Genomic DNA, 13,662 nt, shown 5'->3' on the forward strand with positions numbered 1-13,662 from the left:
AATGATTGAATGAAAGGACATCAAAGTAGATAACTGGGGTCCATTTCGCAAAGCAGGTTTAGTGAGAACACTGAGTCTGTCAACCCTGAAATGCGGGAAACTTTGCGTTCTCCGTTTCAGAAAGTGAGGTAACTGAAACCAGAGAAAAAGGGGTAACTCTAGCCTGTTTCATAAAAAAGGTAACTTAAACTCTTGGTCAGTTACCGTAATAACAGAGTTTATGAACCTAACCTGGTCGGTAGCAGGTTTATCACAATGAAACTCGAGGTTCTTTCTGTCTCCACCTCCTTTCAGCCACACACAACATTTAATTTCCTCATTCATTCAGTCAGATGGCGAGTTTTGGCGGAACATAGTTCTGCCGTCTGTTATTTAAAAAACAGTCAATAGGCCTATAGTAAAAGTCGACTTTTTTCACAAACATGACCTTGTCCTTATGACAAATGATCCCGCTGATGAAAGTGCACTCTTTAAAAAAAGAATTGTTGAATTAAATTAAGATTACAAATTTAAGTGTTGACCAATTTGATAAAATTACTTCAATTGGTAACACACGATTGAATTAAATTAATCCAAAGTGAATATATTATGTTTAATTAATTATGAGTTCATTAATCTTAATATATTACTTTTGATTAATTTTGGATGAATTTAGGTCAGGTCATTAAACTTAATATATTCACTTTGAATTAATTTTTGATTAATTTAATTCAGTTCATTAAACTTAATATATTAATTTAAGATTAATTTAAGATTAACTTAATTCAAATAAATATACTGAGTTTAATGAATTCATAATTAATAAACTTAATATATTCACTTTAGATAAACTTAATTCAATTGTGTGTTACCAATTGAAGCAATTTTATAATGTTGGTCAACAATTCAATTTGTAATATTAAATTGGTTCAACAATGCCCTTTTAAGAGTGTGCAGTATTACGGCACAGGGAATTAAATATTTGTCGTGAGATGGTTATCAGTTCCGTGCATAGATATTCTGGCATTTCTTGACAGTTCTCTTTTTTAACTGTACTGTTTCACGTCACAGTCCATTATCTACATATACAACTTAATCCTTCCTTATATTTACAACATTATCAGCCGTAGTCATGCACTCACATCCCAGCATATATTGTGTGTTGCGCTCCGTCTTAAGTTTTTATATTTCATTTTAAATCAATTGTGCTTCTCCCCCGCGGGATTGCACCTAAGTGAAATAAATTAATGAGCTACCATTTATGCAGGTTTCTTCTGTAATATTGTTGTGATTGCAAAGGACTACATTTAAATTTACGCGTTGACCCGAGCAGCAACATTTTTCCACGCTGCCTCCCTCTCTTTTGCAGCAGCGCCATCCTCTGCTTCTCCATTGCTATTGTGACTCGTTGAATCTGGGCTCCATTGATGCGGTAGTGCACAAGCTAAACTCCAGGTGAAACTACTCGTTTGCGTTGATCAAACTAACTCAAATCAGCTGTCCTGGAACCGAAAACGCTGAGTTTCCTATTTTAGGGTATGTCAACTCACAGTTCAATGTTAGTCTCAGAGTTTGTTGAACCTGCTTTATGAAATGGACCCCTGGTTTGCAAACTTGCAGGCAAATCTTTAAAGTACCTGCAATATTTGGCAAATCCAGCAAATCCCCCTACTGGCCAAACAGAGCCCCAAAGAGAAGCCTGACATGTTTTAAAGTAGGCTTAAAGTACTCCGGCACAGTGCAGAATTTCCGGCGTAAGAGCTACTAGCCAATCACAAGCAGAATAGGGCTGGTCTTGTGTTGAAACAACGCAATGACAAATCTAGCGAAGTAAACAGTTTACATTATGGGGAATATTTGACACGTCTGGCAAAACACCGCCAATGCGGAAAGAAGGCCAACTTCAAAATAAACCTTCTCATACCAAGTAACATCAAGAGCGCAATACCAAGGAACGCTTTTATTTTAAAGTTTTTCCTTGGAGCGTTTTGCCTGTCGCGGCGCAACGGATGACTCGTTTTGTGGAATGTGTGTCTGCCGTTCATATTGCCGGCATGAACTTTTGCAACCAAAGTCAACAAAACAACTTCGTCCTGAAATCACGTTCGATCGCCAATTAAGGGCACTAAAAAAATACTTAAATAAGCTGACATTGTATTGCACGGTGCCTGTTGCCTGTGTTTAGGGCGTCTACACTGTTAGCGTGCTAACGGTGCTAGGCGGCTGCAGCGAGAGCCACCGGACTACTTTTCAAAGGCAGTCTAATCGACGTGATGATTTGCACACTTTGATGCTGACAGTCGGACACAGTTGCCATTCCTAGAGATCAGTTTAATAAACCGAGCTCACTCAATTGTGCAGTTGACGGTGTCCAAAATCACAACTGTTGTTCTGACGTCACTTTGTCTCACAGACCAAACAAAACCGGAATTTCATTTCATACCAAGTGCTGTACATGGAGTAAAAATCTGTCATGGAATAAATACATGTAAAACAAAATAACACATTAATAAATATTGTAAGTGGGTAAATGAATGAGTAAATAAAATAACAAGTGTGATGAGTAAGTAAATAGATAAATAAATAATTAATTAATTAATAACAAAATACAGCAGGCACCATAAAACATTGAAACAATGATCAGTCTCATGCCAAGTCAAACGCCAAAGAACAAAGATATGTTTTGAGGGGTAGAGAGGGAGGTTGCCTAATATTTAACGGAAGGTCATTCCAAAATCCATAGAGAGAGATTTAATCTCCCTAACTTTCTAGAGAGGAAAATAATGTGCTGTTAAGCACAAATTCAAATTTAAGTTAAAAAAAAAAGAAGAAGAAAAGTTGACTATCTAGAAATTAAGTGGAAATATTTTTTTTTTATATCTTCTTTATTCATAATTGATTTTTCAATAGAATATAATTTTTTCCATAGGGTATTTGAATACCAAAATATTCGATAGCTGCAGCACTAGAGGGTACTGCAACCTGCAGTGCTATACTGTACTATACATAATATAAATGGATAATGAAAGAGATGACCATCAGGAATTTCATGAGTTTCCCAAATGCCCAGTCCTTCCACGGCAACCAATCGAATAGTAATGACTTGATGTTGGTTGAACAACGAAACGGCACATTGGACACTGTACCATTGCTCCCCGGAAAAAGTTCAGGCTCAGGATTTTTTTTTACTTTAAGCCCTGCTGAACAGTACCGTTTCACATCACAGTGAGGATACGGTATTAAGTGGGACACTAAATGTCATCTAAGCCGACCGTAAATACCAACATAATAAAATAAACCAATAATTTATTGTAAACACAGTTTGATTTATTATCCATCCATCAGATCCATTTTCCTAAACGCTTGCCCTCACAAGGGTCACGGGGGGTGCTGGAGCCTATCCCAGCTGGCTTCGGGCAGTAGGCGGGGTACACCCTGAACTGGTTGCCAACCAATCGTGGGGCACATAGAGATGAACAACCATCCACACTCACAATCACACCTACGGACAACTTGGAGAGTTCAATTAAAATGATATGCATGTCTTTGGAATGTGGGAGGAGACCGGAGTACCCGGAGAAAACCCACGCAAGCACGGGGAAAACATGCAAACTCCACCCAGGAAGGCCGAAGCCCGGACTCGATCTCACGTCCTCTGCACTGGGAGGCAGACGTGCTAACCAGTCAGCCACCGTCATAATGTTATATAAATAAAATAGTTGAATTGAAAAAAAGAATAATTCCGTCAGAAATTGTGTAAAAAAAATATATATTAAAATGGGCAGACAAATCTAAACAGTCCAAAGCAATCCAAACATTTGACTCTATATTGGGATTTTTTTTCTGTGGGAGTGGTTTGGGGCATCCCTCAACGAATCCATTCCCGTGTCACCCTTTATGCAGCGCATACGGCATATTTAGAGCCAGCCTGGATACAGGTTAAGAACAGAAGGAGCGAGAGCGTGGAAATAAGAATCTACACTGTCCCAAAAAAATTCCTCTCTCTCTCTCTCTCTCTCTCTCTCTCTCAGGGCCCCTTTATGGTTACGGGGCCCTAAGCAGTCCGCTTATGCCCTGCTCTTAACTCATTTGCTCCCCAAAAAATAAATATGTTCTATTTCAAATGTTTTACATGCCTCAAAGACGTATTCATATGTTTTTTTGAAAATATTTTATGCTAGAGCATACAGAAGGCTTTGATGCAGCCTCTGAACTGCAGAGAACAGGTGAAGCAATGGTAGTTATTACAAAAATGGCCAGCAGGTGGCAGCAGAGTAAAAGTGATCAACCAGGGCCATGTTGCAAAAGCTGATTTCCTCACAGCTCTAAGCAGAGTTGTGATTAATGGTGAAACTTAGCTATATTCTAATGCTAACTGCTGCAAACGGAAACAGAAATATAACTTTTTTTTTCCTGATGAAAGAAGAGACTCTAATCTTTCTTTTGGTAGGTTCCATGTTTTTATACCAATAGAACACAATATTTCTGTGGGCCTTGCAAAATGAGTCAAAATCCAGTAAAACAGCTGGGAGCGAAGGGGTTTGGGAGTGAATGAATTAAGCATTCCCCCGCTAAGTCTGGAGCTCCCTGTGTGCTACTGGGGGCTTCGCTATGGACCCTGCCACTACCACAATGCCTTCTGGCACAAACAACTTGAACAACTCACCTACTTTGATCTCTCCAACGTAGAGCCGTGTTGATTTCACCTCTGTCAGAGAGAATGTGAGCAGTGCATCCGCTGTAAACAATGGCGAGAGTTGTTTGAGGTACACGTGTGTGAGTGACGTGTGTAGAGCGATGACGTAAAACCAAGAGAAATACACAAATCTTAACTTTGGCCGGAGTTTTTGGAAAAGTTCGTTTGTAATGAAAAACATCCCCAGGAACGTGTGGTCGACAGGGCAAAACGCATAAATATCTCTCCCGTTTGCAAAAGCCATGGTTACGTGTAGACAGGGCCTTAGAATAACTGGAACTATTGAGGGTGGAATAGGTGGGACCCATACCTCTTCAGACTAGAGAAGGTCAGGTGACCCAAATCTCAGGCGCTTTTAATATGACAACAAACTACTTAACCCGTTAAAGCGGGAGAGCTCCAGCGCTCTTCTCCCTTCAAAGCCGAACGGATACGTCATTTTGTTTTGTTATGCATAATTCTTGGTCTTTTAGCCGATGAAATGCATCAGAATATACACAAGAGGGTGACGTGGGCCTTGTAGCATGTCCTGGAATGTTATTCGAGCATTTATGGCTGATGCAGATTTGCAGGAGTTATGAAATAAATGATTGACACGTGGGAGAAATTAGAATCAGTGTAACAAGTTTTGACAGCTTTGTAACGGAATGGACGATGAATAATTACTACTCGATCCCCCGAAGTTATTACAACTGCGCTCCAGTGTTGAAGGTAAATATACCCGCAGATGTGACACAGTTGTTGGTAGATTTTTTTTTTTTTTAAGATATTGACGAATAAGAATAAGAATAAGAATAATAAACGTAGGTCTGTGTGAACGCGACAGGTGTAATCTCTGAAATGTTTTTGAAATTATGTTTATATCTGCTTCAGGAGCTCTGATATAAATTATTTAGTGGGCATTGCAATATTGTTGACTTTCCTGGGAAACTGTTTTTTTGGCAGGCGCTTTAGGCCTTAATGGGTTTATGGTGCAACATGAGTATCCAATACGGATCATTTATTTCCCCTAGATATGAATATAACACGGATAGACTTCCTTAATATCCGTGCTGAAGGAAAGCCGACCACTCTCTCTCTGCGGCGCCGCCGCTTTCTGGCACGCTGGCAGTAATTAATTATCTCTAATTGGTCCTTAATTTTCTACAGTGCACTCGTATTTAGTTTTGTATGTCAAAGTAAGGGGGGTGAACTTGTTTTTGAACGCTGTGCAGCCGTAGCACTCTTGACAAGGCAGAGTTTGGTTCGTGTTGTGTCAGTCTCTCACAATGGCTGCCTAAGTTAGTTTTTATTTAGCTGGTAAAAACACTTTCACACAGCCACAGCTGAACACACTCCGAATCAATATTTATTAGATTCCCCTCACCCCCCACTGCAGTCCATATAAATATTGCAAATTAAGCTTTACACACACAGCTTAACACCCTTTAATAATATTAGGTAGTAAAAATTAAATATAACATTGACAACAAAATAATAAAAACGATAGAAAAAGAAATCAGTGTTGCTATGACAACTCTTGTTCATTCACATAATAGTTAATTATTTCCTCCAGTATGTGCTATATTCAGCAGTATTTTCCCAAGTTTGTGAAACAATATTCTGTAAATAGTGATCAAAAACTGTGACTATTCATTTTCAGACTGTTCTGTAAATATTTATTCATCTACTTAAAAAGATTCCTGTTCTGAGTCATTTAAAAAAAAATCTAAATAGGGTTGTCAAAAGTATCAATACTAACACGTCGTATCCGGATATGGTATCACTTTGTCATGGTATTGATAGTATTGATACATGATAGTGTTCCCGTAGCGTCCGCGGGGTATGGCGCCACAACACTGACAATAAAAAAAAATCATTGTGGAAAAAGCTGCATTGACATTGAAACAAGTATTGGCATTGTAAAACAAGTATTGGCATTGTTAAAGGTTGTATTGAAAAATACAATACAGACATTACAAACCAGCCAGTCTTGGTGGACAAGAAAAAGCAACATGCCTTGTTGTTTTGTTATTAGCCATTAGCCGCGAGGAATCATGCTTGTCTATATTGCGAAAAATTTTCCAACAGTAAAGAAATTTCAGACCAGTGATACGACAAGCTAGACATGCACAGTGCACTTTTTAAACACTGCCTTAATAGATATTTGCAATGTTAAATTTTAGCCTTTTAAAAATGTGTAGCTCAGTGCAATTGCAGTGATTAATTTTATTTCATTTTTTTCTGATTATTAATAATTTTATTTAATTGATAATTTTTTGCGGTTATGTTCATAAAAATATTTTTCTTTACATTTTAAAAGTATTTGTCTTTTTTTAACTCACGAGATGAGGCGCTCGAAAAGGCTCCTCCCGCATCACTCTGTAGATATGAGATGACTTAAGAAGTCCGTGTCCCTGACGCACTGGATTATACGCATTCACTTCCATGCGGGTCACTTTGGGGACACATTGCGTTCACACGGCAGACAGACTGAGGACTAATAGGTAACGTGACTGCTTGTTAAAAAAAATTGGATTTCACCCAAAATTTGGAATTGAGCATTAAAACCTAGTCTTAGATGGTTGAACAGATACAGATAGTGCTGTATTCGCTCATCCCTAGTGATTACTAAACAGAACAGAATGAGGTAGAACCATCCTTTTTTTTCTAATGAAGGAGCAGAACCCAATCTTTCAAACGGTACCCACCATGTTTATTTAGTCATAACTAGAGGTGTCAGTCGATTAACATTTTTAATCGTAATTAATCTCATGACTTCAATAATTAACTCGCGATTAATTGCAAATTATTTGCACATTTTATATCTCAATTTATATCTAAATTTACAATTAAATGTACAATATTTTTTTCTTTTTTTCATACTCTTGTTAACATAAAAGTGGGAAAAAATGTTAACCTAATGGAAATATAGTTACAATAAAATGTACAATGAAATATTTTTTTCTAATTTTTCATATCCTTGTTAACATAAGAACATAAGAAATGCTAACCCAATAGAAACATTTTCCCGTGGTTTTTCTTTCAAAAAAAAAAGAAGCTTGTGTCAGCTGATGTTCCTGGACGTAGCCGGCGTGGCGGAGCTGTCATGTGACGCTCAACGCCGACTATGCCTCCGTCGCTCGATGATCTCCAGAGAAGTGGATCCCATGTGTGGGTGTTGAAAGGTTGAAAGTTGAAAAGTTCCTTCTGTAGCGATAATTGATGTTGTTACTTCCCTTTGACATTTTGGCTTGCAGTATTGACGTTTTTATTGAAATTTCATATTTTCTACCACTATTATCATAATGCCACCCTGAAAGTATATTAAATAGCAATTTAGAACGCGGGAGAGGGAACCACGAGGCACCCCGGAGGCCCAGAGGCTGTAGCAGATTAATGGCGGTTCTATTCATTTCACTGTGGAAAGTTGATTTGAGTTACAAGCATGACCACGATATAAAAAAAATTAACTCCTAAATCAAGGTATCACTTAGTTAAATCTTTGTAGTAGTAATGAACACCTGTTATGCACATTTCTTTGTTTTAAACTGACCGAACTTTTTTTGTGTTTATGTCCTTCTCTTGCATGTTCTGAAGAAACAAATGATGATCTTCTGCTGCTGTGTGTTACTGACTGTCGTCCTAGGTTCATTTGTCTACAGTTTTATAAAATAAACACTGGCTATACATTCTTTTGACTCGCTAATCCTTCACCAAGGGGTCACCAAGGTATCCAATGAGTAGCCCATGAGCATGTTCTAAAAATAGCTCACCAATGATGGGACATTATGATTCTATAGGAATGCCTTGGAAGTGATTATTTGAAAATGTGAACACTGGAAGACATGAACATGATCAGTGTCTTCACAAATATGAATGTAATTAAATTTAAATTTAATCAAATATTAATAATAACACATTTAGTGCTGTCAAGCGAATAAATCTTTCAAACGAAATGACAGTGTTCCCTCCCTTTTCGCGGTTATTACGTTACACGCCCACCCGGGATAGGTGAATTTCCGCTAAGTAGAGGTTGTTTATTATTATTATTGTTTTTTTCAATAACTGCTAAACTGTCTGTCACCTAATTGAGCTCTTCTTGCTGAATGAGCCTCGTTGAAGTTGATTGCCTTCAATTAACTTGTTTTTCTATGAGACACACACGTAGGTACCAGCCTGTACTAGTAACAACTGTGGTCTGTTCTAAAATGATCTCAACAGTGATGGGACACTCGTCAGGTTTCCATCCAAATGTTTAGAAATTTTGTGAAAATGTGCATAACGGACATGCGACTTATGCCCGTTTCCATCCTCTCTTCTTTTGCGAATATGCGTCGCGAGATGACGTTGTAGTGACGGAACTTTGGGACAATGGGGAGTTCCAGGTGGGAATGTTGGTTTTGATGGACTGAATGGAAGTAGTTTGTCTTGTTGGCTTCCCTGCCACATGTAAGTGAAGTGTGTCGTTACATTGAGAGCTGATGTTAAAAAGCCATCTAAAATTGCATTAATGTTTTTTTTCTTTAATTATAAAAATAATTGTGTTTCTTTGTCCCCCCAAACATACCTTACTTTATCATCCGCCATTTATTGTGACTACAAACGTGCAAATATTTTTTTTTTTTCTCCAATGACCCGTCAAGCAACTTTTTAAAGTAAAACTATCTAAAAGTCCTTCTTTACACCAGTGACTCTCCTCTAAATTTGGCTACTACATGAGCAGAGGTCAGTTAGTTAACACTTTGCCTTTGACTGCCCTTCACATAACATTATTAAAGGTATTTTGAGAAAATTTGTTATTTCAGAAGTGTATATCAAAACGGTAGCCCTTCACATCAATACCCAAGAAGTAGCTCTCAGTTTCAAAAAGCTTGGTGACCCCTGGTCTAAATAAATGAAGAGCTATACAATAGATGGCACAGAAAACTCTTTGTCTTGTAATTTCCTTAAACTGTAATCTGTCCTTTTCATATTCAAGACCGTGTAAAGGGAATTTAGAGATTTATTTTTAAATACATTCTACAATATTATGTTTGAAGAGAATTGAGGAAAATGTGCAAAAACTGACAACAATCTACCATTGCATTGAATTGTATAGCTCGAGCAAAGTCTTTTTGACCATGTTATTGGAATTTTAGGTTGTCGCCCTCTTCAACTTTATAAAAACCAGAGAACCTTGCATCAGGGGTAGGGATGTAACGATTCACTCAAGCCCAATTCGTTTGGAATTTAGATTTTCAGTTCCCTATTTTTGATTAGATTTTCAATTATTATTATTATTTTTTTTGCATAACCAAAAGTTGTTTTTATTTTAATATCTACATTTTGTCCTTGTTACAAACATTAACTTTTTGTAACTTTTCACACAAAAAAATGTAAATGAACTAATAATTTTGACTGTTTAACTACATTTTTGTCGTTATCACTGCTTTGTGGTTAAGGTTAATATTCTGCCCTCACAACACGTTCTTAGCTTTGTGCAGAAAGACGGATAGTATGAAGAATGGAGCTCTAAAAGCTTTGTTGAGGATTTGACTATTCTCCTTAACAAGGTGTGTGCTTAAACTTCTTTTAGTCTTCTAAAATGTATTGAAATACTTGTGTATGTATGTAATTATGGATTCTGACTTTAAATTATGAAAAGGGGGCCAACTTGATAAGTTTTGCTTCTTTCTGCCCCTTTTCAAACTTGCATCTTATTATATTGTGCTTTTTCTCTTTCCTTTGTTATGTTTTTATTGCTGTGCTTGTTTGAGACAAATAAAATAAAATTGAAATCAAATGACAAAGAGTAAACAGATGTCTGTTCAACAAGTGTAACAATGAGGCCCTCTACTGGACTAATAAAGGAATTTGTGTTTTAAATCACCTATTAATTTTTTTGTTCCAAGCGTGTTAGTTTTCGTAAAGGGACTATAACAACAACAACCATTTAGAAGCCAACCACTTTATTCCTGACAGATGAGTCTATACATACAGAGCTCTGGGTCAACAAACAGCTACCTCGATCTTAGCCTTAGCAGAGATAAAGTAGACTGAACAACGACAAAACTATATTTTCTAGACCCAGTTTTATACAATCTTTAAAAATGAAAGTGTGAAGTTGTCTTCATCTAGTTAGTCCATTGACGTGTCGTTGCTATGCATAAGATGAGTGAGTTGATGTCTTCTCCTGCTTCCCAAGTGCCTCCACCCACGTTGAAGCCACTGATCGCACGGCAGGAGCGGGTCAAGCTACCCCACCAGTCACGTTCCTAGGTGAAATCCGCCATGTGGTAGATTTCCTGCTCAGAGAGAGGTTTAATCGCTGTAGGGGTTATCATAGAAATCAATGCCTGTCCACCCAATAGGCAGGAAGTCCCACAACAGACCGTCCCTACACATCCAGTACAAATCATACCTTGCCTTTCTCAATCTAGCTGCTTTATTATAGTCAATTAAAAGTGTAAAATTACAGAACCGTGGATCCATGTCTCCAATCGATCGAGGTAGTTTGTTGTTGTAAGTTACCTTACTCTTATTTTGGGAGATACAAGGTACGGGACCATTTCAACATCATTGAGGGGCCAGCCTTTTACCTTAGTTAGAGGATATATGTGGTCCCAGCGCTGCCACTCACACTCTGGATCGTCTTTAGTCATCAGCTGGTAGGCACAGTTCGACTCGAACTAAGTAGCAAAAGTAACATTTTCCTGAATCCCAGGGTTAACAATCTAATTGAGGTTATTCATAGTAGCAAAGAGAAGACAATGTTTTTGATAGATTTGAACTGCATCCTTACCTTTGACAATAATTCCTTTTTACCAAAAATTTCCTGTATTAATCCCTGCCACACGCCCTTTAGCCACCTGTAGCGTATGTCGGTATACCACCTCCTGAACTAAGTCATTATTTAGGTTATATCCCGTCACATCGGAGGTTCTAAAAACCACAGGATCCGTATTTTCTGCTACTTCTAGATCCTTAAATTTTTTCATTATCGGATTAGATGATTATTTTACCGGTTGTAGCCAATTAATACTAATCTGTCCTAGGGGGTCAACCTCTGAGGCATCTATCCCCAATGATAAGACCGTAAAAGTCGGTGACTGGCTTGTTCCATTCTCTCAGCGGGGGCTTATTTATGTTATACAAGCTTAATAAAATAGGGTGTCGTTCCCAATGGGCCACCGGGTACATACTACCTCTTTCCAGTTTAATCTTGCCCTTCCACTGCCAATTCCTGTCCTTCGTCGGTTCCCAGTCCCCCGGTTTCAAGTGGATGATCCGCGCAGTACTTATGGTTCCCTGTCGGGTCACTCCAGCTCTCGCAATCTATCACCTTACACAAGTCAAATTGGTATGCCGTACTTTCCCCCAGCGTGTAGTTCAACTCTAGGGCTCCTGTTGGCTTCACAGCTTTTTCCTACTCATTCATCTTAGTTTAAGGATGTTTCTAAATATATTCCTGTAACTATAATCAGAGAGATCACGAGTGTCATGAATATGGCCTTCTTCGGCCAAACATGCAAGATGTACACATTTCCCCCTTAGGTCAAATAATCAATTTGACACCACAATGTAACATTCATACACAAAAATAAAAATAAATAACTATCAAACTAGGGGGGCTAGATAAAAACAACACTAGCAAATAACAGCACACAAAAATACTATATATATATATATATTTATATTATGCACGCTAGAGCTCTTAATTGTGTGGCCTTATAATAGTCTAGCAGGCACAGGAGAGATCTACCACCTTGTTTTTTATTCAGCTGAAGTGTTTTAAATCGAACCCTTGGCATTTTTGCCTGCATTCTGCAGTGTGTGTTTGGCCATGTTGCCATCAAGTCTGCTCTCAGGATCATGATACGGTGACCTGGTGTTACGTCTGGCTTCCTCATGCCCTTCAGTTCCTATACCTGCAACAACTTCCTCCTCCTTCTTGTCTTGTGGTAACAGACACCCTCTCACCACCTAGCTGGATAAACTCCAAAAAGTGTTGGCACTTCCCAGGATTTTTTTGTTTTGTGCAGGATATATGCATTGAACATGCATATTTGAAATAGATAGGCAACACATTTTTTGTGCCATTTCAATGTTTTCCGCGTGAATGGGTGGTAAGAGATGTCCTGATCCATCTTATCCACTCCATTTTTGGTGGCATTGTTGTCCAGAACCAGTGTCTTCTCCGTGATCAGACTGTACCTACTCCTCCGATGAATATGCATTGGATTGACACAGCTATCGTAAGTGGTGCAATATATATATATAGGAGTGTGAGTGTATATGGGTGTGTACAGTCCTCATGTATGTACTTCTCTACACATGTATACTTCTGTGAAGACTTCTACTTATTGCTGCACTTCTTATTTATTTTAATTATCTCTCTCTATTCTGTTGTTTTTCTTACTGCAAACTACTGCTGCACTTCTTATTGAATTTTGATTTTATCTCTTTCTATTCTGTTGTTTTTCCTTACTGTAAACTGCAGCTGGACAGAGTCCAGGAAAAAGTTCCCCACGGGGAAAATAAAAGTATATCGTATCGTATCGACTCAGGGTACTCTTCATCGTCCGATTGAACGTCCGCCTGTGCAGAAGTGCTCGGTTGTGTTTTATATTTGCACACAGTTTTTCGTAAATGTTTAGGTCCCCAAAAATGAGATTGTTTATAAAGAAGAAGAAGAAGAACGAAAAACAATAGCTCAGGCCCTAATAATACAAACGAAAAACAATGGGGACCTCGCAGCGGTAGCTGCTCGGACCCTAATAATAAGTATAATAATAATAAATAAATAAATAAAACACACACACACAGACACACTTTGGGTGTTTGATAAATAAAACTGGGCAATAAGTCCTCCATACCTGCCAATACGTTGTATGGGCATCAAGCATTCAAACACACTGCTAAGGTGAAAATCAACATCAACAAAAATAATAATAAAATATTATTTTTTTTAAACAATTTTTTTCATCTTCTATTCTCTCTTTCTCCAACAAGTCATTTCACTACCA

The 13,662-nt window shown here is 38.0% G+C and overlaps 1 protein-coding gene across 3 annotated transcripts in view; it reads left to right on the plus strand.

Annotated features, from left to right (window-relative positions):
* Nucleotides 1-13,662, plus strand: part of LOC144055725 (syntaxin-3-like) — a 65,677-nt gene that overhangs the window by 32,948 nt on the left and 19,067 nt on the right. Inside the window, exon 10 of one of the 3 annotated variants that reach the window (XM_077571977.1) lies at nt 8,255-10,439. The exons of the other annotated variants lie outside the window; for them this stretch is intronic. Within the exon in view, the coding sequence (XP_077428103.1) occupies nt 8,255-8,332 (78 nt within the window). The 3' untranslated portion in view covers nt 8,333-10,439. Of the gene's footprint in view, nt 1-8,254; nt 10,440-13,662 lie in introns of those variants that run through there. 3 annotated transcript variants of the gene reach the window in all.

Source organism: Vanacampus margaritifer, chromosome 7, assembly GCF_051991255.1.
Source record: "Vanacampus margaritifer isolate UIUO_Vmar chromosome 7, RoL_Vmar_1.0, whole genome shotgun sequence".
In the NCBI taxonomy this organism is placed as follows: domain Eukaryota; kingdom Metazoa; phylum Chordata; class Actinopteri; order Syngnathiformes; family Syngnathidae; genus Vanacampus; species Vanacampus margaritifer.